This window comes from Pyxicephalus adspersus, chromosome 3 (assembly GCF_032062135.1).
Source record: "Pyxicephalus adspersus chromosome 3, UCB_Pads_2.0, whole genome shotgun sequence".
NCBI classification, from domain to species: domain Eukaryota; kingdom Metazoa; phylum Chordata; class Amphibia; order Anura; family Pyxicephalidae; genus Pyxicephalus; species Pyxicephalus adspersus.
This window is the reverse complement of record NC_092860.1, coordinates 110,231,395-110,257,965: the sequence shown is the minus strand read 5'-3', so window position 1 is coordinate 110,257,965 and position 26,571 is coordinate 110,231,395. Positions and strand designations below refer to the sequence as shown.

Sequence of the window (26,571 nt, the reverse complement as noted above, 5' to 3'; positions counted from 1 at the left end):
GCTGGAAAGGTTAAAATCCAAACAACATGGACTGCTCAGTTTTGCTCCCTTTAGCTCCACAGCTTGCACTCAGGCTGATACACCCATTGGGGATATTGGTCCCAATTGGACCACTTAGGCTCTCCCAGCTCACAAGCTGCACAGAGCCTCACCACCTAAGACACCTGATCTGATACAAAGGCAGGTTTTTTTCATGACCAGGTGCTCCGGGGCCATCCTTATTTCCTGCCCTGGAAAAACGGAGGAGTGCCTGGCCCACTCATTCCTTCCAGGACACTGTAGGCCTGGATCCCAAATAAAAAAAATGCAAATCTGCAGCAATACATTTTCTAACTGCCTTTATCTAGGCCCTTTAATTTCATTTCAGGAAAGTCTAAAGTACATGATGCCAAATAACCTCTGAACTTGGTATCATGTATTTCACCGTACAAGTTTACATAAATCCTTTTAAATGCATTGCCCTTGGTCTGTATATTACACCAAAATACCCACTGTTGTGCCAGAAAACAAATGAGCTTTTAACATTTTGGACTTACCTTTCTTTTTTGGTAACATTAGTGATCTGAACGTAATAGGGGCATAGATAGCAATAAAAACCTTAAAGTGGCTTTAACTTCTATTCAAATATAAAAAAGCTTTCTCTAAGTTTACCCTTTCTTTTTTAAAGTAGAACATTTTTGAAATTCTACACATTGTTTGTAGATCTAAAAAGGTCCATGCAGACTGTGTCTTAATGTTTGGTAATGTTTTTAAACTGTTGTTTCAACAGCCCAAAGTCCCAGGGTACGTCAGTACTTTTCTTCATTTCTGCTGGAAAGCTATCCCTTCCTGCAAGAACACACTATCCCTTCCCCTTACGGGTAGTGGGGAAAATCAACATTTTTTTTTTGGCTCAATTTTTTTGGCTCAAAGTACCTCTGTACAGGTAATTCCACTATCTGTGTGACCCTGTCCAATTGACAACTTCTCCCTAATTTCTTGTCTACTGCCACAAGGAGTTGTAAGAACAGAAATTAAAGTGATATACCACCACACCACAGCAATACAAACAAAACTTATCCCAAGCCTATCCTAAAAAGAATGAAATATTTTTAAGCTAGTAGTTCACCAAGGCAATTGTAGTTTTCAAAACGTGAGTTCAGCAATGGTAGCTCTGAGAAGCCTCAGGGCTCCTGTCCTACATCACCGTGTGCAGTACTATTTTAGGTATAATAACTAATCTGATGAATCATTTAACCATATGGGTTCAATGGGTGCCACAAATTTGCTAAAAATATACATGCCAAACTAATATTTAGTACCTGTCAGGTAGTTTTAAAAAAACACTGTTATCATTGCTCCATATTTGTTTTTGGGTAAGATATTTTTACAGAATTTCCTGTCTTTAAAAGGGATTTTTTCATTATTCATCTTAAAGTCAAGTTATGGTATTGCAAACTATAACACAATTCTTTTTTTAGAAAATGTTCATAAAATGCAACTAAAGAGATTATAACAATTGCATTTAGGTTAGTTATTTAGGTGAGACAAGATTGTTCACATGGTATACATGATAGCATTCATCTTGGAAAGTGCTAAATTTCATTTATGTTTTTTTCTATCCCATCAAGAAAGATACAGAAATAGAATTCACATCACAATGTGTGAAATTGTATGAAAGCACAGAGTTAAATAATTTACAGTTGCATAATAGCACTCCTGAAGGTTCAGGTATGTTAATAATACATACTTTCATTTCTATGTAAATAACACTTTATTTAAGTGTTCAGTAAAACATGATTTTTGATTTTTTTGTGCAGAACATACAATTGCAATATTTAACCTAAACATATATGCACTTAGTGTATTTGCATAAAGTTTAAAAAAACATAGTTAATTAGATACGTTTGTGTCTAGAACATAATCAAACCAAAACAGTCCTTTCTGTATACTGGTACTAAGACTGAGGTATGGAAAAGCAAAAGTATGATTAAAATACCAAATCCAAAACTATAAATCAAATACATGATGCCACTCTAAGCTTTTACCAAACAGGGTTACAACATGTTATAGTTTTTATAATGTGTTATGTTATTTCTTACTTGGTACTGTGGAATGTATGGCCAGTATTAAGGGTAGCAAAATGTAATAATTTATTTTCACAATTTCACAAAAATAACACATTTTTAGAAAATCTTGAGGTAATCTATTTGCAAACGTATTAAATGAATCACAGTAGTCCCCAACATTGCTTGCAAAATACTTCAAAATTGTCATTCTTTTTTTTAGTTGTTTTACCCACTTTTTTGGTGTTTATTGCAAAGCATATATAGCATTGTCAGCAAAATTGCAGGGGAGGTCAGAGTGAAAGCATGTAGTTTTTACATAAATGCCAAAATAAAAATGGTGATAATAATTTGCTCAAGAGCTTTGCAATTAATTTGAAAAGGCTTGCAGGTGCCTTCTGATTTACCAAAATACTACATGCTTTTTTATTTGCTACGGGTCCCTCTGATCCACACCAACTTTCACCCCAAAACTACCACCACCATTTTTGGTGATGATACTATTCAAGGGTTTTTAAAATACCTTGCAAAGTCAGCAATGTAAATTTGTAAATTTTGCATCAATTTCCTTACCCAGGTTCACTGAAGGAAGTCTAACTTCTCCAGCCTTGGAGAGCTATAATAGATTGTGACTATAGAGTATAAAAGTCCCCCAGGCCTTTAGCTATAGTGAAAAGTCCGGGCAGATCAACCTTCCTGGTCTTATAACCACTGTCTCTAATACCAAAAGTGATAGAAATATAGAACAAAATATATAGAAGTATCACAGAACTAGAAGATGGAACACTTTTTCCGGTAGTAACTGTTTAAAAGGCAATTTCTTTTTCCTCATCTCCTATAGATTTGTTATATGACCTAATAATAGGACCTCCATTTCATGTGTATCCTATGAGACAGGCATGTGCTCTACATAAATGTTTGATAATCTGACTGTACAATATCCTTTAGATATGCATTTTAATTTCTGAGTTTTTTTCACATGATCTCCACTGAGTTTCACAGGGTGGCTTACATTGATGCAAGTGTTATTTAAAACAATTCACTGTTTTCCACAGAGAACACTGAAGGCTATTAGAAGTGCACGGCTCTCCTTCCACCATGCTGCCTATATGACTGTATTCTTAAAAGACAAATATGGAAGATGGATAAAAAGCAATATATAAATATAAATATATAAATATATATATATATATATATATATATATATATATATATATATATATAACATACAAGTTGAATTGAGGATTTTTCTTATAATATGGACTTTATTGCAGTATTTCATAATTTGAACTTCAGTGCACTGCACCAAGTAATAGCGCCTGCAGCTTGTTCATAACACTAAAACCATTCTGACAAAATAGACCCCAGACCGATGCCATCCATCTCTGTCTTTGCTCTTTGCTCTACACCGGCTCTCTAATAAATACTGTCTATTTCTAGATGTGCGGATGTCACGCTAGGCTGTACATGGTTAGAAAGATTAAAACTTCAATTACTGTTGTATTAGGTTTGTTTGTTTACTCGTTGCTTTGGTGCACTCTTGGTTTGAAGATTAATAATAATATTTATTTTATTATTATTAAAGTGTGTATTCAATGCTCACAAGAAACAATAGACACTTTTTATTTAGTTTTATATTAAAAAAACATGGTAAAGTGCCTTATAAAAATGTTTCTTTGCTAGTTATAAGCCTAAAGCTAAACACCAGCTTAGTACTTTTATGATATTATTATTACTTTTGTTTTACTAGTTTAGGAAAGAGTGACAAGTTTGTGTCAGATTTTATTAATGTCTGTGACCCCAGTTGGGAATGTTTTCAATATCTCTGTCTGTGTTACACTTAAACAAGAAAAGAAGGCTTTGGCTGTAATTATGCAGAAAGGTGCATACATCAATAAACACAATGTACACGGATAGTACACAATAAACATAAAGGGCCTGATATATGAAAGCTCTCCAAGGCAGGAGAGAATACGCTTTCACCAGTGAAGCTAGGTGATCCAGCAAACCTGAAATGGATTTCATCAAAGTCATTTGCTATTTGCTTGCAATTGTTTTGAATGCTGGACCAGATCCATCCCAGGTTTGTTGGATCACCCAGCTTCACTGATGAAAGTGTATTCTCTCCAGCCTTGGAGAGCTTTCATAAATCAGGCCCAAAGAGTTTATTTGCTAAAAGTGTATGTAATTAAAAACCAAAGGAAGGAAAAAGGATAAGGATAAAAAAGGAAAACAGAATTATTACACATGAAGAGATGATTAATGTGACATTAATGTGTCAATTCACTAAACTAAGTAAATATTAACTTTGCAGCATGAAAATATATTTTACAAAGTAAATATGCTTTATTTATTTAATTATATCAGAAAGATTTTTAAAACTTTCAATCATTCCCTACACTACTAAAGTGTGTTTTTGTTTTTATCTGTAAAACTGTGGAGAGAATATTAATGCCCTAACAAATACTGTATGTTTGGACTATGTCATAGGCAGGTAATTTGTTAGGGCCAGGTCTTCGTCATTTAAACTGCAGACAAGGATTTGATATTATTATGTAAAAATGGCATACAAAAAATATGAGTGGCCATCTTCATAGTCTTACTGATCATGTATTCTTAGAATAATAATACTGGTGATCCTGTCTGTACTTGGTCTTTCCTCCACAGGGATGGCACACTATGTAGTAGCATTCCAATAAATATTAAGAAGGAGGTCATCATTGTTGTCATCACTAATAAGACTTCCAATCACTGCCATTCAGAAAAGGATATTTATCCGCTAGGACCAGCAGAAAGGATCCAGGAAGGATCCAAAAGGATTCCTGACATTACTTTCTTCACCATTCCTCATAGTTTCATGTGGAGTAAAGAAAACTAAGTTCTAGAAAGGAATAACAAAATCTGTGTAATGCGCCTGGGCACACAAACCACAATCAATTCCAAGAATCCTTTTGTCAAGCTTTATTGGTAGTCATAAAACAAGGTAAGGGTTATCACAGATGATCAGTCTAATAAGCGTGGTACAGGAGGGTAAGGCCTAAAGGCAGGTCAGGAACAATCCGAGGTCAGGGCAGGCAGCAGGCACGAGTGGTCACAAACAATCCAGGGCAGGCAGAGTTCAAGCAGAATCAGGTATCAGACCAGGTTGCTATGATAATGACACAACAGGTTAATGAGCCAACACAGAGAACGCACCCAAGCACACTTTACTCACAGAGGCTTATAGCGGGCAATGGTGTTCAGGACAGGTTCTACCTAAATGGCCATAGTGCCCAATGACCTTGCGCCACCTGGCACCATTTGATTGGAGGGTAACTGAATCCCTGGTGAGGCAGCCGAGTGCCACGCCCTCGGGGGGTACAAGAGGCATGCTAGCGCACGCACCTCTTCCCACAGCACCCCTGGGATGTGCCCTACTTTGCACCTCCACAGGAGTGCTGAGAACAGGACTTCGGCAGTAGTTGGGCTGGAACCGATACCTCCGCCTGCAGGGAGAGACACTCTGCGAGCAGGGCAGCAGCCTTAGCCATGCTGCCTGCTGCAGCGGTGTCTCCCTCTGCGGCTGTGACCCCCAGGGACGCCGCGGGCTCGCTGGACAGGTAAATTCCTTGCACTCTGCTAGGTTCCACCATCCTATCCTAGCATAGTTCTATATTTGCCTAAATTTCCCATAATTCGAATAAACATATGGGCAGTTTGCTTCTTACATTTTTGCTTGAGTGAACAAAAAACAAGCTGTCTTCATGTTTTTAACATTATTTTTAACATATCCAAATCCTGTTCCAAACACAGAAAGTTTGGTGAACCAATTTCGCGGAACAATTGTAAGTTCAAGGAAATTATAGGATGATTCCCACGGCTGTATTCATTCATGAGCACAGCCATGGGACAGAAGGAGTACCCTGGCTATGCTCATCAATGAATGCTGCCGTGGGAATCATCCTGTGATGATTCCCACGGCTGCATGCTTTGATGAGCACAGCTGCGGGACTTACACTGACGGAAACAGTACTGTGGCTGCTCATGAATGAATGCAGCCGTGGGAATCATTCTGTAATAGTGTACAGGATGATTCCCACAGCTGCATTCATTCATGAGCAGAGCCGCAAGACTACTGTGTACTTGGATAGAGAATCTCCATCCAAGACCACATACTACAGTTCTGGTAGGGCTGCAAGAGCAATCAGGGAAGCGGAGCTATCAGCTGCACTCCGCTTATTGTTCTTGCAGGTTCTTACATGTTCGGTAAGCGAGAAAGGCCTGATTCGCCGTGAGATCGAATCTCGCTCATCCCCTATTTGCCACCCTCACTAAATTTTGGTATTAAGCCCAAAGCTTCTAGAAATTTTTACAGTTATCTTCACATCATTCCTGTTCTGTTTCAATGATCTTCTTAACAGTTGTTAATGTCAGACCTGCAATGACACCATATTTGACCTGGCGAGTAAAAGGAATACTCCTTTTAAATAAATGCCTTTGCAATGTTTGCTAATACTTTTACTACCATAGAGGCTGAAGCTGTGAAGTATTTATTATTCACAGACTTATTCCCAATACAATTACAAATAAGCATGCATTATTTTACTTTAGTTCTATCCTCTTTAGATGAAGCAGTACAAATTATTATACAACTAATTTATTTTTCTCTATAAACAATAGAGTTTGATTATATTTGTTTTTAACTATTACAATTAAATTTTACATGTTGTAAAGGAAATTTGCTCTGCAAATGCTACGGGTGTGATAAGTATAATAAAATACTGTATAAAGAGGATTATAATAAAATACTTCTAAATCATGAACTGGTGCTTGCAAGACCGCAAAAACTGTGTACTTGTTCTGCATACATTTGTTAAATCTATCTACTTAAAGCAGATTTAATTACTTTGTTACATTCTGTACAGAGTTCCATTTATTCCAGTGTATCTGTGATTGCTATTGTACTAATTATAATGTTCTAAGTCTAATCTAGAAGATTACATATATTCTAGGGATAAAAAATACAAAAGACTTTGGTTTTATTTCTCATATTTCTCTATAAGTGCATAAACAGATTTTGATAAGCTTTAGTAATTATTAGTTTAAAAAAGAAAGAAAGCATTTGGTTCACATCCAATATAGTTTTTTTATGAGACTTTATGCCTGTGCCTCTTCTTCTTGTCTTTGGTTTACAGTATTTAATATTTATGTGTTTATTACTTTGTGTATATGGTTTTGACATTTGGAGCATCCAGGGGACCAATTCATTCTGGCCACTGTCATAAAAGAAGTTTACAGTCTAGTGTCCCTACTGTAGTCATTTGGTTTCACCACACTTCTTTGACAGGCACATTGGGATATTTCTCTTCAGAACCTCCCAGGCAAAACTACTGATCTAATTTTCTTCAAAATAAGTAATAAGTATAAGTATTTAATAAGTACCCCTGAAATGTGTTTCTCTGAATTGCATTGGCTGTGTTTTATAAACTTTTCATTACCAATTAACATAATATTGTCTGACAACTGGTTAAGTTCCAAGTCTTTAATTAAAGGCACGCCTCACCTGCCTCTTCAATCATCCTGCAGTCAAACATGCTTGCAATGGGACTATCTTGGATGGAAACTGATTTACTCATTACAAATCTGCAAAAACAGAATAAACCAACTCAATACATATTTAGTGTCCATTAAATCTTAACACTGCAAAGGAAAAAGTGCTGTCCAATATAAGTACTGAAAAATATTCCAGGATAATTTGGTACCTACAGGGATTTACAAAATTCTTGTTATCTTAATATTGTAAACTTACATTACATCCTTTAGTGTAATCTGCTTTCTACAATAAATGTCACAAATTTTACTTAAACTATTTCCATTTGAGTAATAAATCTTCTGTCCTAGCTGCAATATTTGAGCTGTTAACCAATATATTTGCATTTTAGAATCCCACAAATATTTTTTTTTTTTTTTAACCAGCCTCGACGGATAATCAAACAGATGGCTTTATCAGAGGAAAGTGAAAAAATAATAGTCAATAGCAATAATTGGTAGCATTGTGATATGTTTTTATCTATAGATTAATCCTCTAACCTACTGCCACATCATAGCGTAGTATTCCACATGTCACTCAACATAGCAACATCTCTAACTGCTTTTTTTGGTAAGGAAACCTAAATAGACATTAAGGACCAACTCTAAATAATATATTTACTAAATTACCAAACAAGCAAAAGATGAGAAATTCAAAATGGGAATACCTGTTCAGGTCACTGTAGTCTATGATAGGATTTCCTTCACTTTGGAGTGATTTCCTTTCTTTTTTATGTTGTGTTTACAGGATAAGGAAAGTAAAGATAAATCTCCCCAACAAGAGCAGAGGGAAGAGCGAGCAAGTGTTTAAAACTCGATCTCGCAGCGAATTTGGCTGTTCTCACTTACAGAAATTTTAAGGGAGAGCGGCTGGTGTAAATTCGCCAAAAGAGATTGAATTAAAAAAAGATTGCGGGCTGTGGTGATCAATGATTGCAGCGATGGCTGCATTCATTGATCAGCACAGTGTGCGATCCCTAGCACTAGAGGTTAAATGGGGACAAGTCTCCCCATTAAAAACCTTGTGTGAGTGCTCTGTGATTGACTAAGGAAAGCTTTCCTGTTTGACAGAGGAAAGTGCCGGGGATCGCACACAGGATTCCCAGGGCTGCATGAACGAATGCAGCCTTGAGAATCCACTGCGATCCCGGGGCATTAGAGGTTAATGAACCTCTAGTGCCCGGGGACTCCAGTGGAACTGCAGATGAACTCTCAATTGAGTACCCCATTGAGAGTTCATATGCAGTTCAGTTACCATGGTCACCGGGCTGTACTTAGTGCCAGAGGCGAGAATGCCAGAGGCATTCTCGCTCATCCCTTTTCTTCACTTAAAATGAAAACAATTGACTTTAGATTTACTTTATTCCTAATAAAGTAAATTTTTAAATATTTTACCTTAACTATAAAATACTAGAGCCAAATTAGACTCACTTGGTCTGATTGATAAAAGCTCTCTAGGCCGGAGAAGATACACTTTCATTAGTGAAGCTGGTTGATCCAGCAAACCTGGAATGGATTTTGTCCACCTTTTAAAACATTTGCCAACAAATAGCAAATGGCTTTTAAGAAATCGATTCCAGATTTGCTGGATCACTCTCCAGCTTTAGAGAGCTTTAATAAATCAGGCCCATTAAATGTTTTTAATCCTGGTCAGATTCATTCCAGGTTTTCTGGATCACCAGCCTTTAATGAATTAGGCACATTGTAGCAATTTTGTGCCAGTGGACATTTATAGGAAACCAATTCAACACGTATTCAAGCACAACATATAAGGTAACTCTAACGGTAAAGCTGCAAATACAGATGGGTGAATATGCCTGGTTTCAGCCTGGTCTAAGTTTGGTAAATGTATTTTAAAGTTTGATAAGCCCAATGTTCATGCTTTTTTTGGAATCAAACTCATACCTCATCTCTGGTTGTAACATATTGACATAATGACACAAATGCTACCTAGTCAGTTTTGTTTTTCCTTTATATTCGCTATATAAATTGAAAGGAAAGTTATTAATTACAGAGGATAGCGTGAGTTTCTAATTACCAGGGTAGATAATGGCTAATGACATGGCTATGCACACTGATAGGAGATTTAATTTACATACATTTTATACACCTAATAAAGTATACCTAAATGTTTAATCAATGAATATGCACATCACCTAAAAAATTCCGTCTTATATATTAAGTTGTTTTTAATCCAGAGTACAATGTTATTATGCAGAAAGAATTGTTTGGCCTTTAAATAATGCATCTACCTGGAGGTAAAATCTGTCATGCTTGGAAGATTTGTGTCTCTGTAGCCTTCTCAAGTCTGGTTTGCTTCTTATCCTCCTAGGTGATAGTTGTCATTCACTTTGATAGAAATGTCACGTTGACCTTTCATTGAATGAGTTTGAAAAAAAAAAGGTTTGTTTAGCATAAAACATTATTAATGTTATTAGTAAATAAATAAATGAATATATTATTCTAAGGAAATATGTCTGATTACAGGAATTGTTCAGCTTAGCCTTCCAGAAGACCAGGCAGTAAGCTATACAACAGTAACAGTTGGACAAAGCGTTGTCTTGATCTGTGGCATACAAGGGAATATGAGACCTCCTATTATCTGGAAACGCAACAATGTCATTCTAAACAACCTGGACTTGGAGGACATCAATGTAAGTAAAAGTGTCATTTGTTTATACATCTATATACATCTATACATTTCTCATCCCTGTGCTACAAGGCCAAGTTTATTCACATGTTACTGATCATGCATAATAAGCTTTAGATGCTTGGTCAAGGGCCCTCTGGACAAATCTGCAATTTCCTGCACTAACTGAATTTGTTGAACAGAATTTATTGTGTTGATACATAACCATTTATATGTCAGTAAACAACTTGTCCATAAGGAAGCACACGTGAAACACTATTTTTTTTTTCTATATTTTAACACTTGCTTTATAGCCTGATTGTATTATTTTTTGTTTGAAACTGAGCTTTTATTGGAAATTTTTCATATACAACAAGAAACCAAACAAAAGAAGAACATGAATAAAAACACAGTATACAGGATGCATATCAATACATTTAGAAAAAAACATATACATAACATATGAGAAAAATTGGTGGACTGTAGCATAGACAGTCTAATCCTAAATAACAAACATGGCAAGCGATAAGAATCCAGTATACAGAATATTAGCAAAACATAAACCAGAAAATGAAAAGAAAAACTGTAAACATAACAAGGATCTAAATGGAAGGGGGGAGGAAAGGGGGCCACTGAGGCGATTGGGAATAGGGAGTGCACAGGTCAAATTAGCCCATTAAACCTGTAATTGGGCATAATAAACATTCCATGGTTCCCAGACCCGTTCAAATTTAGCCACGTTATTCCTGAGTAGAGCAGTAAAGTACTCCATCAAAGGAACATCTTGAATACGGTCGTACAAGTCTTCTAGAGAGGGAGGTAGAATGGACTTCCAGTTGAATGAAATCAGGGTGCGGGAGGCCACCAAAATATGTGTGATGAGCTTAGATATGATTATGGGAAGACTTGTAAAGGGTAAACCCAGCGGATGATGTAGTGGATCCAAAGGAGATTGTTGTTGGGTCACTCCTCCAATTAGCTTATTAACTCTATCCCAATAGCTTTGTATAATGGGACAAAACCAGAAGATATGCTCCAGAGTCCCACGTTCGGACCCACATCGCCAGCAAGGGCTACCAGGGCTACCTGTCTGATTGTATTATTAGGCTGTAACTCATGAAGAAAAACAACCACGTTTCAATGTACAGGAAAAATAAAGATAAGGAAAACAAGACAGGAAAGCAAGACCTTGACTGGTTCTGCCTAATAGTGTTTATATCGTTAATATGACAGGCTTTCAAATAATTATAAATACATCAATAATCTATATATGCACCTTGTATGTCAAAGAAATATCCCTTTCTCCTCCCTATCTCCTATCTGACTGCATCTAACAGCTTTGAACAATAGCATTGTTTTTTGTGAGAATTGGTTTGTCCTTGATGTCCCTCTATATTAAACAAAAGGTTAAAACTACTATTACTACATTTTATATAAATGATAAACTCTCCTATTGGGGAACAGATCAATGTTGCAGACCTATTATATGGAAGTAACATGTTCGTTGTTTCTAATGGCATAAGTATCAGTGTTATATGAAGTTATCCAATCACAATTATATGCATTCTTCAGCACTTGCTTGAAAGACTGGGCTGCAAGAATAACAAGGCATTGCCTACCTTCACTGATATTTACCAATAATTGTTCTCCACTGTGAGATTTTCTACATCTGCCCACTAAAACCCCGGAATAGAAATTGATCATCATAATAGGAATAAATACATAAACTTTTTTTTTCATTTTATCATTGCAGTGTTTATCATTAAAATTTACATATTTGCCACCTGTGTTTTTCATCCTTTGAGATTATAATTATTTGAAATCTTGTTTCTTAGCCACAGTTATGTGAACATCAATGGAATACTGAAAGTGTTTTGATTAAACCAACACATAACAAGTGAATATATAAAGAGTGTAAGGATGTTCACAGAAAATAATGATATCTCAATGCTTGAGTGTTAGAAGATGGTGGGGCTGATTTACAAAGCCTGGACCAAGTAAAATAAATTAAGCTGGATTCATTTAAAAAAAGGAAACATGTCTTCCCAGTTATTCTAGTTGTCTTTTAAGTAATCTTTGTAAATTACCCCAGGTGATGATACAAAAGCAGTCAAATTTGGCCTACACGTTGAGCCACTTTCACACTTCATTAAATTGACTGCTGACTGCTAAATTCACAGCATCAGTAATGTAAAATCAGCAAATGATTATTTATCATTGAAAACAAAAGCATTCTTCCCACTAAAGATTGTTAAGAAGTGCCATTTTTGAAGACATTTCAAGGCATCACTAATGCTTTACAGGTGTCTTCATTAAATGTAATGGTTGCTTCCTCCAATATTTGTGACAGTTGTGACTAGCAGAAGTTTATATATAAATAGTCCTCTAAATTAAAAGCAGCCTAATGCACATAATGTTCTTGTTTAAAGTGTTTAAAGTGACATATTCACAATATGGTTATTGATATTTCACTTGGTGAATACTCCTGCTTGAGTTTGCAAACTCTGATTAATTAATGACTGCATTTTTAGTTTATACACAAAGGCATGAAGGGTGTGATTGGTTTTGGGCATTATGCACCTAAAACACTTAAATTCCTATGCTTTTTTTCTAATAAATATCTCATAATTGTAGACTTTTTTACGTGCTGCAAGAATAGATGAAATCTTAGGATATTGTTCCAGTGTCTAGGCCCCCTTCACTATTATTATTCACCTAGTAGAGTTCATTCTGCTCAATATTATAAGTAGAATTTGATTAAATTGAGTAATAATTGCTGTTTACAAGGAACAATACCATTACAGACCTTCAGGCACCCCTTTCATCTTGAAGACTAATGCCTTCTACAATGTAATTACTAATGGTTACCCTTTTCGACCATTGAAAGATACTGCTTCAATACTCTGTCAATGCTACCCGTAAGGCAAAAAGGGATTTCCTTTCTTTTATGGCAGTGTAGAACACTGAGAAAATCTAGAAAAATAACGTCAGTTAAAAACGTTTTATTTGTTATATTAAAAACGTGAACAGGAGACTGTTCATTAAAAATATGTATCAAAGCTAAGTGTTTTATATGTATTTCCCAAGATTTGTCATATATTAGTACATTATTACCGTTCATTCATATTGTGATAATAGCTGTCACATCCCAATATTTATGTACACACACTAATCAACCAACGGTAACCACAGGACTTTTACGGCAGATTAAGTTAAAACAATTATTTACATTTACATATACAATAATTTAAAACACTTTTTTTTAATAAAATAAAATGATACCTCCCTGAGTTAATTCATTCCCGGTAGCTCTAGGAAATATCGGGATACCCAGAACATCCCAGCATCCTACACTGAAATGAGCATATTAAATGTGTGTAAAGTCAAAATGTTTATTTTTTAATGAGTGATAAGGGATTAGGATGCCTGGCAGGGTTTTAATATATATGTCCTAGCTAGGGGGATGCTACTTTTTTGTATTTAAATCTAAACGTTTTTAAAGGGTCACAAGAAAAAGAAGGTGTGGGAACATCCCCACACTTAAAATTAATCTAATTTTTCCTCTGGCACTGGAAATGAAGGAAAATCTCCCTGACTGGATAGTGGTCTTAACATAAGAATGTGGAATTTACATATACTTTGAAGGAAGCATTGTTACCATAGGCAGTAGAATATGTCAACCTAAATTAATATTACACAGTATTTATATAGCGCCATTATATTACGCAGCGCTGTACAAAGCCCATAGTCGTGTCACTAACTGTCCCTCAAAGGAGCTCACAATCTAATGTCCCTACCATAGTCATATGTGATTAATGTAGTCTAAGCCAATTAAGCTAACTGCATGTTTTTGGGATGTGGGAGGAAACCGGAGTACCCAGAGGAAACCCACGCAAACACGGGGAGAACCTGCAAACTCCATGCAGATAATGTCCTGGCTGGGGATCGAACCTGGGACCTAGTGCTGCAATGGCCGGAGTGCTAACCCCTGAGCCACCAATTACTCCATGCAATTACTAACTTACCCTAAATTTAACCTAAATTTATGGATAGGTTGACCGTGTTGATCTGGTCTTTAGCTATGGCTGATTGCTTTTTAATCCCAACTGTTGGCTTCTGACACATTGATCTACAAATATGCACATATCTTTGGCTATCCATTTTAGTCCTAGAAGTCTTAGGTAATTTTTTTTCTTGATTAGCAGCCATATGCTTGTTAGTAAGTCTGTTAGCTGCATGTACAAGGTTTTTTGTTTGTAAACTGATTATTCTCACAGACTATTGACTAAGTGGTGTCAAGGTTAGGGTAACTCAATACATATGATAATCAGCAGTTAATGGACTGCTTAATCTTTTCTACCACTTTCTTTTTACATTGTATCAATGGTGTTAAATATCTAACATCATGTAATGAATAATAGATGCACAAAGTGAATATATTGGATAAATACTTTAATAACAAGAACAGAACACATTTTAACAGCATTTTCAAAAGAAATTGTAAATATTAACCATATGGTATTAACATAATAGGTAGGTTTTATATTCAGATATTCAAAGCTTTCTGTGGAATCGTTTTTGTTTTAAAGATAGTAAAAAGTAATACTCACCTTAGTCATCAAACTTTGATCTTCCATCCTTCTCGTTCCTGGTCCTGGTGATTACTGGTCTCCCAAAGCTGTTATCTTTGCTTTCAACCAGTCTTTTTACCACCCCTTTCTTTGATGTAATTTAGTACAATGCAGGAGTGCTTGCCACATTCTAGCACTGGGTAGTACCAAACAGCAGATTAAGTATAAGAGTATGCAAGCATGGTTATGAAACAAGATGAGCAGTTGATCATTCATCACCTTGGAGAATGGAATATTAAGAAGACCTATCACCAACATTTTTATTTTACATAAAAGGTAGACAACCCTTTAAAAATTACAGAAGTTTTTACTACTCTAGTTTTGATTTATGAACTAATATGTATATGCAATTCTATTTTTCTATCGACAACCAAATTTGCAATTCATTTGTGTGTGTATTTGGTTGGAAATTATTTACTAGACAAGCATCTACTCCCTGAAAATTGCTTAATTACACTTTTTCTTTAATTATGTACATTTGAAAAGGTTGTTGCCATGTAACCAAAATATTACCATTAAAACATCTAACTTTTCTTCATAATCAATATATTACAAATGCAAATGTATTTATTTGTGTACACCTGAACTATCTATTATCCTGTGAGCAAAGGCTTCATTTTTCCCCAAAGAATAAATTAACTGAGCATAACGAAATTACGTACAAGTTTTTATCTCATTGCCTCTGTCAGGAAACAAGATTTGTAGTCTCAGAGGAAGCGCTGGAGACCTGATTAATGATAACTTTCCACCTGATGAAAACAGATAAGGAATGTCATCATTTTAAATCACAGTTTACATTTACCAAAAGGTAGCATGTAATGAGCAAATATTCCCAGCATATTTTATGTTTTAGTAAACATGAGAACACACTGTACTATATAGTTTTTCCCACCGATTACTGTTTTGGAAAGCAAAAAAAATAGTAAAAAATGATTTTAAGTTTGGACATTATAAGCCCAGTGCCTTTTAGTTGTCAGCACATGGTTTTGAAAACAAGTTACCTGCCATTTAACTTAACCTAACAATTAGCTTGAGTCCCGCACATAAAGCCCAACTCTAGTACTAATACTCATTTTTTATGAACCGCCACACTGCGGTTAGAATAAAAAATGATCTTCTTGCGATACTTAGCTTCTCTGTGAAGTTGCCACCAGCAGACTTAGCACTCCAGTTATGAAGTGCTAATCTTCTTCCAGGTTTAACATCCCTTCTGTGATCCCAGTGTAACAAGGATCTTTCCTCAGGGGACACATCATCAAACAATCAAGCAATCTTGTACTATACCAGGAAACCTTAAAGATCAAGGCTTACAAATGGAAAGAGAGCAGGGGAAGGACAACAGCGAGGATAATATGGTTTATGCACCACACTAAAATGTATGTAAGTTTGAAAGTGGTGTACATATAGTCTTGCAGTAAAATATGAGACTTAAAGTAGAAAAGAAAAAAAATGGTATGTATACACATTGAAAAAAAGAACAAGAGTACCCCAAGATAGGTATGGGCCTAAAAGAAGTGGTGGTACCTGGATGGAGCTGAAATTGGGCTTTAACACCCCTCTCATGTATGACCTGAAATTTAAACCAAAACCTTCTTTAATCTTTAGACCTTTAAGCTGACTTGGACTCTAAAGATGATGATTTGCTATGTTATAGGGAACATCTAGATAGCTTATTTGTGCCTTATATACATATACCAAAAAAAATCTTGACATTTTCCTAAAAAATAGCAGTGCACCTATATATAAACAAACTTATAGTTTTGTTGTACTGTATATATGCAATGTGACACCATCCAAGGCACTCAGACTGCTGGTTTTACCAGATTTAATGTGACATTTGTTGATATCACTAGTCTGTTGCTTGATGGAGATAAATCTGCACTGTCTGCACTTATCTATCTCTTTTATTGCTTTGCTGGATCATTGCTTTGTAAACTTACCTGCAAGTTTTTGAGTGTTCCCCCAGCAGTCATCAGATTGCAGCTCTGACATAAGGAGCAAAGTCTTATTCTTCCACAAGGCTGCAACTTCTACACTAAAACAGTGTATAGCCAAGCATGTTAAATTTGTAATGGGGGAAATATTACTCTACATGCAGAACTGGTGACTTGACCCTTGCCCATACCACTTGCCTTTGTTTGGGGAAAGCTTTGAGAGTTTAGGTCCTATTAAACCACATCCTAAACCCAAGCATTGCACAGACCTAAAATAACTCCATTTACCTAAGTTTAATCCTAAGTAGCCTGAATCAAAAACTCTAAATACTCAACCTGCTAACATTTTTTTGTTTGGGCAAAGCTTTGAGAGTTTAGGTCCTATTAAACCACATCCTAAACCCAAGCATTGCACAGACCTAAAATAACTCTAATAACTAAAGAAAAAACATAATTAGCCCAAATAAAAAACCCTAAATACTTAACCTTCTAACAATTACCTATTAATAATAATAGATCCTTACATTTGACCCTTTTAAATCTGCCCTTACTTTGTCTTTGGAAATGGCTATCCAGTATAGGTATCAAAACCATTCTGATCCATGTTCCCAAAAACTAAGGTTGACAGACACAAAAACAGATTTTTTTCTTAAATCAGCTGATTACTGGAACAGATCTTTTGCATATGCAATTGTTTTCAATCATGTACTGGCTTTCAATAAACCATATTGTTTCTAGTAAGGCATGTTATATATAAAGTTTTGTATATATCCCTTAACATAAAATCTTTACATCTTCAAGACTTGGAGTTGATTCTATTTACCCTTATATCTAATAAGATTCTATAGCCACAAAAAATGTATTTCCCCGGTCCTCTGTATATAAGTCAACCGTACTGTGAACTGGATGTCCTAGAATGCTTGTCTGCCCTTTCCTGTAATTGGCTTAGTGCCTTTTCCTGAAGCGTGTACAGAGCTTGAGGTCAAACTATGTTCAGTTCAGTTGCATATAATATGGCAATGCCAAGCTCTTTCCTGAACTTTGCAGCACTTTGTCTTTTTGTCAATGGCTTGTTAATGGCTTAACAGTCATCCTTTACTGGACTTACTCATGGCTGTTACTGTAAATATGAAGAAAATCTATTTTTTTCTCTGTTGTGTTTTTAACATTTTACTTTGGGCAAAGTGACTGGCGCTGTGCAAAATTCAGGATTAAATTTAGGAGCAAAGGAAAAAAATCTATGTAACAACATTGCTTTGTAATCATTGCTGTCAAATGCTTCAAGGTTCTGCTCTAGGCCTAAGGCATAGTGGTTCAATGTGACACAAGTGGAAACACACTGAGGTAAATAACTATTAGTATGAATAGTCTAGCCAAAACAATCTCTTGTTTTCTTTTGCACAGCGTGGTATAAGAATTCTGTATATCTATGTTGTAATCACTGTGTATGATTTAGTAGAAAACAGGTTTCCAAGCTTTACTTCCAAATGTGAAGTGTAGCAAGTAGTTAGATCATCACCGAAAGAAATCTATATTTTTTCAGTCTACAAGACCCTCCTGAAACTAAAACTTTTTCATCAATTCTCCATAGAATATCATGTCAAGCTACCTTGTCCACTCAACGCTGATGTAACAAATTGCTTCCCAAGACATTGCAATACTTGTCCAGAAAGTGATTTAGAATTTCTTTTAGCGCCATGAGAAAATGCATTGCATTGCTTAGTGTTTTGGTGGTTTCTCAAGAAAATAATATTTATTGTAAGCTGTATATATATATATATATATATATATATATATATATATATATGAGATAAAACATGTATATTTATGGTTTTAAGCAAGTATGTGTACACGGAATGAATACTGTATTTATTGACTGGATTGGACTAAATGCTGATTTGTGTATTGTGATAATCACATTTGATTTTCAACTTGAAGCCTCACACAGACACCCGTTAGACATCAGGTAATTGTTCCTGGAAACAATATTTTATGATCGTTTCCAGCAACAGATGAAGGAATGATCACTGTACACACAATGCCATTTTTGTTCAATGGAGAGGGGAGGGGGGAGGATGAGCAAGCAGCACCCTGTTGACGTTCACAGGAGTAATTCCCAATCCATCAGGGGACCACTGTACAGGTGTCAGATTTTCATCCGAACATGGCATTCATCTCCTTTTAAATATGTATTTTTACTTGTATTATGCTGTGATTTGTGAATTTCTTCCAGATTTGTGTAGCATTCCAATTTTAAACATTGATGCTGTGAAAGGGTTTCCTATAATAAAGGCTGGTGATTACTGCATGTAATGCATGATTCTCCATGTTTAGGTTGACTGGCTTAGAAATTGCCCTTTTCTTTTCCGTAGGCAGTCTGTGGTGAATGGGTCTACTGGGCACCACTCATAGCTTTGCTCTCTGCACAGGCTATGTGTTCCCACGAAGCTACAAAGTAGAGACATTTGTTTCACATAGAGTGGATTTATATGTTTGGTGACTTGAAGAATATATGTAAATGACAGTCTTTATGTCTAAAGTTCAGAGTTAAATACTTAGTTTAATGTAGATTCTTGATAATCAGTAAATCTGGCTACACTATTTGATCTTTCCTTCTAACATCAGGGAAATTATTTACAACGTTTAAAATATTGTTGATAAGCTGTGGCATGTCGAAAATAAAACATTAGATTTTCTCTAAATATTTTAGGTCTATGACTGTTAACATTTTTAAAAGTACAAGTGATTTCTACTATCATTAAAGAGAACTGTGTTAGTTTGCAGAAGTGCAAACACCAGTCGCCAATTAAGATTCCATATGTTGGATTTTGAAAAATAATGATAAATACACATGCACAGAAGGTATGGTGTTCTTAACTTTGGAAGCTTCATTTTTTTTCACACATGGACAAACAGCTAACGGGACCCGCCAAAAAGCTCCAGTTTTGTTTCATCTGTCCAAAAACATTCTTCCAAAAGCATTGTGGCTTTTCAGTAAATGTTTTTTATAAATCCGAGTCTGTTTTTTTCTATTTTTCTTTAAAATTGGAGTCTTCTTACTTTGAACCTACTGTCACTAAAGGGTGACAGATGGTGAGATCAGACACCTGGACCTTGAAAGCCTGGTAGTTCAGATTGAATCTTTTTGAAAGTTGTCTCGGGTTTGTGACCATTCTCACTATCCTTTTCCCCCAATTTTCCTTTTGTGGCCGCATCCAGGGTGGTTGGCTCCAAACCCATTGACCATACACTTCTTATTAATATTTGCAACTGTTGCCACAGAAACATTAAACTGCTTGGACATACTTGTATCTCGCTTTTGTCTTTAGCATACTTGTCTACAATTTCCTGAGCTTCCTGATCTCCTCAGACACATTTCTATATCTTGTTCATGTTTAGTGTGAGACATTGAATTTAATACCAGATGATAAGGTGACTACTTTTCTTTATACTCTATTTGAAAAATGACTCCATTATTTTTTATCTTTTCTAGAGGTGCCAACAAATGTGTCTAGGCCATTTTATGGTGTCCAGGTCTTTTTCTGGTTCCACACTTGCTTTTCTTTACTTCATAACATTTTAAACTTCATGAGGTATACATTTTGTACAATAGTTTTATAATATTATTGCTTTTCAATAAATCACTTTTTAGGAGGCATCATTTTTTTTTTCAATAAGTACCAACACATTTGTGCACAGTTATGAAAGTATACTTCATTATTAGGAAGTGGTAGAGAATTTCTACTCCAACTATTGTAGAAGGGCAGAAGGTTTCATCCTCTTCTCTCATCTTGACCTGGGCAGGGCTAAGGCGAGAGAGTTAAAAGGAGGGAAGAGAGATTGTAACGCTTATATTTCATCACAATAATAAACCTAATAATGACAACAAGATAACCTTTTGTTGGGAGAATCTTGACCCCAGTATTATCATAACGGGTATTTTTACAAACCACCCCACATGTTTACATGGTAACTCCTATAGTTTTATTCAGTTCATTTAGCATTGTCAAGGACCTGCCACAGCATTTAGCTGTTGTGCCTAAAAGACTGAATGCCTAACAGTGTATGGGCCACAGTCAGGCATTCATGTAAGCTGTGAATGAAACTAAAAGCATTGAAAACCAATTAACTTAAATGTATGCTTAAATTTGTATGCTGCAAAGCTTGTACAGCACAAGTTGCCGCTAATATTACCCACAACCTCAGCTGCGTTTAGCAAAAGATTTCTTCCGCAAGTCATGCAAACTGCCCCCCCTCCCCTCACCAGCCTCTGTCTTGCAGCGAGAGCACTGAAGCCCTATTCATATCCAGGAGTCGTCTGTATGTCGCATGTGCTGTACCTGGGGACTACCTGTTAATCTCTGCACTCACCTCTTCTGGTCATCTCTCTCCTCTCTAGCCAAAACAATGATATGATTCTTTGGACAGATGGTCAGACGGCCAACAACTGTTGGGAACTGTTTGAAAAAAATTAATGACCTTAAATTTGTCCTATTCATTTTGTAAAAAGTTGGAAGAGTTTGGAAAAACTAGTATTTACTAATATGAGTTAATACAGAAGCCGGTTTCACCAGGAAAGCAAGCTAAATGTGCTGATAGCTAACAGATATGGCTTTTAGCTTATAGCTATTCCTTATAGATACCAACATAGATTCACAAAATGTACTCACCATGTGGAGTTCTAAAGGGAAATATAGAGTTTAAATATTTACTTTACGTTTAGGTAATTTAAATATTTAAATGTGAAATATGAAGATATTATGTCATATTTACCACTTTCTACCAGCAGGTTATATAACAGATATTGTCTTCAAAAAAGTTGTGTACTGCATTTTCCCACTATTCCGGTCTGTTCACAATACATATAGCTAAATGAGTCAATAGATAGCAACTATTGTTAACTTTAAAGTAATATTGGATTTTCAATTAAAATGAAGCAGTTTATGAATAAGCTTTACAATATTTTATACAACCAATGAAGAGGAATGGCATTTAGGATTGGTTTGTATACCTGGAAGAAAATATTAATATAATATTTTCTATGTAAAAAAAATCTGAAGTGGGTTTGTATAAGTTATTTGCTTGGAATATTTGAGGCACTTAAAAGAGTAAAGTCCCAAATGCAGTCTATCTTCCTTTTTCTTGCAGTTGCCCTTCTAATTCATTTTTACTTTATTAATACAGTCTCATATCTTTATATTTCTATATATTTATAAGTAGAAATGCTCATTCCTCTTTCAGATGTTTTATTTTATAACTGTTTTGTTTCTTGATTATGCCAATTACTTTAGAATGCCAGATATATAAATGTATTAATGTAAGTCATTTATTATTAAATCATTAATCCAATGCATAACTTTTAACTCTGTGCTCATCTTGATTTTTTTATATAATATATATTGTTTTGTTTTGATATATTAGTTTCACATGACAATTTATTAATTAGTGTAATTTGTCCTTAATTCCCACTTCACAGAAGAACAACTCTGAAATAATTATATTTACTTGTGAATATTTTAAAGGGATAAAGAATGTGCATGCAAGTAGAAAATGTTAATTAAAATGCATTCTGTCTGCTTAGCTGAACTGAGAAGTAAGGGAGTTGTGATGGAAACTCCAAATGCCTCAAGAATATTAAAAGATAATAGAAAAATGAATACTAAATGAGAGGTCACATACTGAGGATGTAAAGTAATAGACTAGAGGAAATTTCACATAAATCCTTCTTCATTTAAAAGATGCTGCACTGAAAAGTCTCCTAGGACTGCCTAAGACATTAGGAAAAATCAAAGATAATGGATGCAGACTTATTAGAAGATCTTGAATACATTAGAGGTGCAAGCATACAAAGAACCTATAGAAATAAACTCGCAAGGTACATGTTGTGTTATAAGAGATCTTACAGTCTGCTCTAACACAGATGAAGAAGAACCCTGAAATTCAGCATATCTTTGAAGCAGAACTACCTTTAAAGTAGCTTCGCCTTCACACTGACTACAGTATTATGTGCATATGTATTTATAAAGCAGCACATTGTTGCAATGCATTGTGTCTAGTAAGAGATAACGGGCTGCGTAGGGAATAAAACAAATGCTTTTGCAAAGCAAAATAAGTATGAAAAAACAAGATATTTTGCCTCTTTCTGAAGGTGAACATAAGCTGAACCAAATCCAATTTGGCCAGAAATCGCCATCTAATCAGGTACTTGTTTGACTCCTTCCATTTACAACTCTGAGATATATTTATGCTAATTCACGTTTTTGCATAAAAACATTTTTTTTTGGGGGACATAACTGCAATCTGTGTTGAACTCCTTTTTTGGACACAATTTGGTTCACAATTGCATTGACTTTACTCTGACCGAAGTAAAACTAACCCTTATGGAAGCATAAGAACTCTTACTAATTTGATATCAGTAATGATGCCCATGATTCATTAATCCCCTTCTCCTTTTATATATATGTTTGTACATTACTTGTTCTCAAACCCTAGACACACCCTTTACTCCTTGATGTATACCTCACAGAACTTTAGCCCGCTCCTCTCCTTTACCTATTGATTACCTCACATAAGTACCCTTCTTCTTATCAATCATATTTAAATTAAATCATGTTGGATAGATTATACAAACATTGATTTACCTTTCATAGAATAAACCATAACACATCCAAATCACATTTTTATATAATAATTAGTACCATTAAAATTGTGATTTTTAAGTGTAGTTATCATCAATATCTAGGATTGCCATAGGAAATGACCAATTTATGCAGATAATATATATCTGTCTCAAACCATGTGATGTACATTCTCCACCTTAATATATCTAAGCTATCATAATGTTATATATCTTAAATTTTATTTGACAAGATACTTTGGAGAATATGCTTATGGTATAATTGACATACTCCTTTTATATCATGTACTTTCCATACAATATGGTCATATGCAGCCTGCAATTCAACATTATGCCAAAAAGTCCCCGAAGAAGCCTTAAAAGGCAAAACGCGTCGGGACACATTTTAAACCCATTTTTCTTACATTGCCAGTGATAATATGTCTAGTTAATAGGTCATCCGTTCCCCTCGTGCCTTGGGACACAGTGGGGTTGTCCTCATTGTGAATAACTTGTGTTATTTTAAAAATACTTGCACCTTTTTTGTTATATTTTTTGTATATTATGATAATACATTGCCACAACAAACAAATACCCTGGCTTTCATTTCTTTTCTTTTCACTTTGTATCGAATTATTTACCATCAGGGTATGTGGCTCTTTCTGACTAAAAGAAATTGATTAGCATCTTCTCCTATTATTCAACCTAGACTATGAAAAAGCAAATTGTTCCCAGTTATAAAAACTAAAATATTACCTGTGTGTATTTATTAACTACTACAACAACAAATTATGGAGTAACCCTTCGTGTCAAAACACACTGATTTTATTAAAAAAGTACACAGCTTAATTGTATCACGTTCATTTGTTTGGCTAGAACATTACTTTGTTTCCTGTGAAAGGAAAAAAGTATCCTTGTTCCATGAATTTTTTTTCGTATTCTGAAAATGTTTGGACTTAATGACAGTGTTTCCCATAATGGCATCCTTCCCACCAGCAATCTTTGCTCACTGATTTATGTATCTGAGCCACCTTTCCACTGTATCGTGAAAGTAGAATTACATCATATGGAGAAGCATGTGACCACCTCACGTGTTAGTCCTCGAGTCTAATCATCTAATTAACAACCCAGAACTAGGTGATGGGCAGTGATGTTCACCTAGATAAGCTTTAACATCATCTGGTACTAGAGTTTAACCAGAGGAGACTCCTGCAGTGGGAAGGCAGTGAAGGATCATGGGCTGCTGAGTAAACCTTCCTGGACGGGGCAATAATAGAGCACTGTCACTTTGGCCAGGGCAAAACTTCAGTACCTCTATAAATCATAATGCTTAAAGTCAAACTGAAAGCAAAACATCAAGCTAGAATTGCTATAACAAGCCAAACCATGAGGTAATGTACCATGTTGTTCAAGTTGCATGTTCCATCTTTAATACACTCTAAAAGCTTACTCAAAATCTATTTTGTACTTTTCTGATTTCAACAAATTGAGTTTTGATTGGTTGTTTTTGGTTACTGCACTCCAAATAAACATTTTGTATTAAATAACTGAAAAATCCAATAATTTTGTATAATTACCAGGAGCAAAGGGTGTCCTTGCTCTGACACAAGTGCAAACTCTAAAAACAAATAAAAAAAAATCTAATTCATTGTCCACTATAGAATGTGTATTAGTAATGCAGATATAATATATGTTTATTTTTATTCATCAATTCTGAAAAGCGTGAACAACAGCAAAGCAAATATTAAAAGATTTCAGAATTATTAAAAAGCAATAACAGTTTTGGCAGAATTGGCATTTGGTTTTCAGCTGATAAATCTGTATTATTTTGTCTGAAAGAAAAGGCAAGACCTAAGTTATGCTTTTTCTCAATAGAAGTGGAAAGAGCAGATCTGGATTCATAATAAGTCAGACAAAGCTTATGCCTATAGGCAGCTAAAAGCAAAAGCTTTTTATCTATGATAGTCTTACTGACTTCTGTAGCAGCGTTACTTTTGTTGTGTAATCTCACACATTTTGTATCAAGCACTTATCATCATGGGATTTCAGCAACCGAACCTCAAGTTTTTTTTTGTTTACCGATAAATATTTTCTTTGGAAGAGGGGGTAAGGCAATAGTGACTCATCTAGAAATAAGTCAAAATTCCTTCATCTTTGGGAGAAAAGGTTGCTTTTGAAATGTGCAGTTCAAATAAATATGAAGAAAGCAGTTCGGCAATCAGATTTATTAATGAAAAAAAAAAAACGAAGGGAAAAAAAAGAAAACATAAAATTAAAAAGTAAAAGTAAAATAAACAAATTTTATGCAGACTATAAACATAAGGTAATTTTGTAGGGTCATCTAGTAGGTAGTCACAATCAACTGGACTTCTTCTTTTAATGGGTATTGCAGTTTTGCAGCTTTCCAAGCTGCTTAATCTGATAAGCTTGGATAGCTGTGAAATATCTTCAACATTACAAGAACAAGTCCAGCTGACTATGACTAACTGCTACTAGATATGGAATGATCTGGATAAATCAGTGAGGCTGAAAGGGGTTGAAAATCCAAAAAATTGAGTAGTAACTAGAACAGGAAAAAAACACTGTAATCATTTAGTAGGGACACCTGTTCCAACTTTCAAGGGAGACCATCCTTTACTTTAAAGAGATTTTCTTAGTTTTTGTTGTTCCTCGATACTGGATATAGCTTAAAAAATTATGTGCAAGCTTCAACTTAGAAAACCACATTAAACAAACGTGTATGTCTGTTCTGCATAATTACCTTTAGGCTAGTATTATGATTGCTTCATGATGGCTATAAAAATCATTTGCTGTATTCATCTATATGGTCAATCTAATCATCAAGCAGATGAAACCTAATGGCCAATTGCCTGAAAATCAGCAGATGTGTGGTCAGCAATAACAAGTTTTTCATGGAGAAATGGAAATTCCCTATTTGAATGGGACTACTGTGTGTACATAGTTCCCATCTTTTCCCAACCCCATTGTTTTATCACCCAGAACTTTATTTTTATCTACAGTGCTTGGCAAGCTCATATCAGGTAACAGAATTTCAGTAATTCTTACAGTGAACCTGTAAGCACAATTATAAAAGTTGTGGATCTCAAACCCTTGAAATTACTAAACTGATGAAGAATGTGTTGTATAG

General features: G+C 35.2%; 1 protein-coding gene across 1 annotated transcript in view; it reads left to right on the top strand.

The window, feature by feature from the left end:
- Positions 1-26,571, top strand: part of FSTL5 (follistatin like 5) — a gene marked incomplete at its 5' end in the record, with an annotated part of 136,636 nt that overhangs the window by 52,091 nt on the left and 57,974 nt on the right. The window contains one exon of the mRNA XM_072406841.1: positions 10,101-10,271. Coding sequence (XP_072262942.1) covers positions 10,101-10,271 — 171 coding nt within the window. The remainder of the gene's footprint in view (positions 1-10,100; positions 10,272-26,571) is intronic.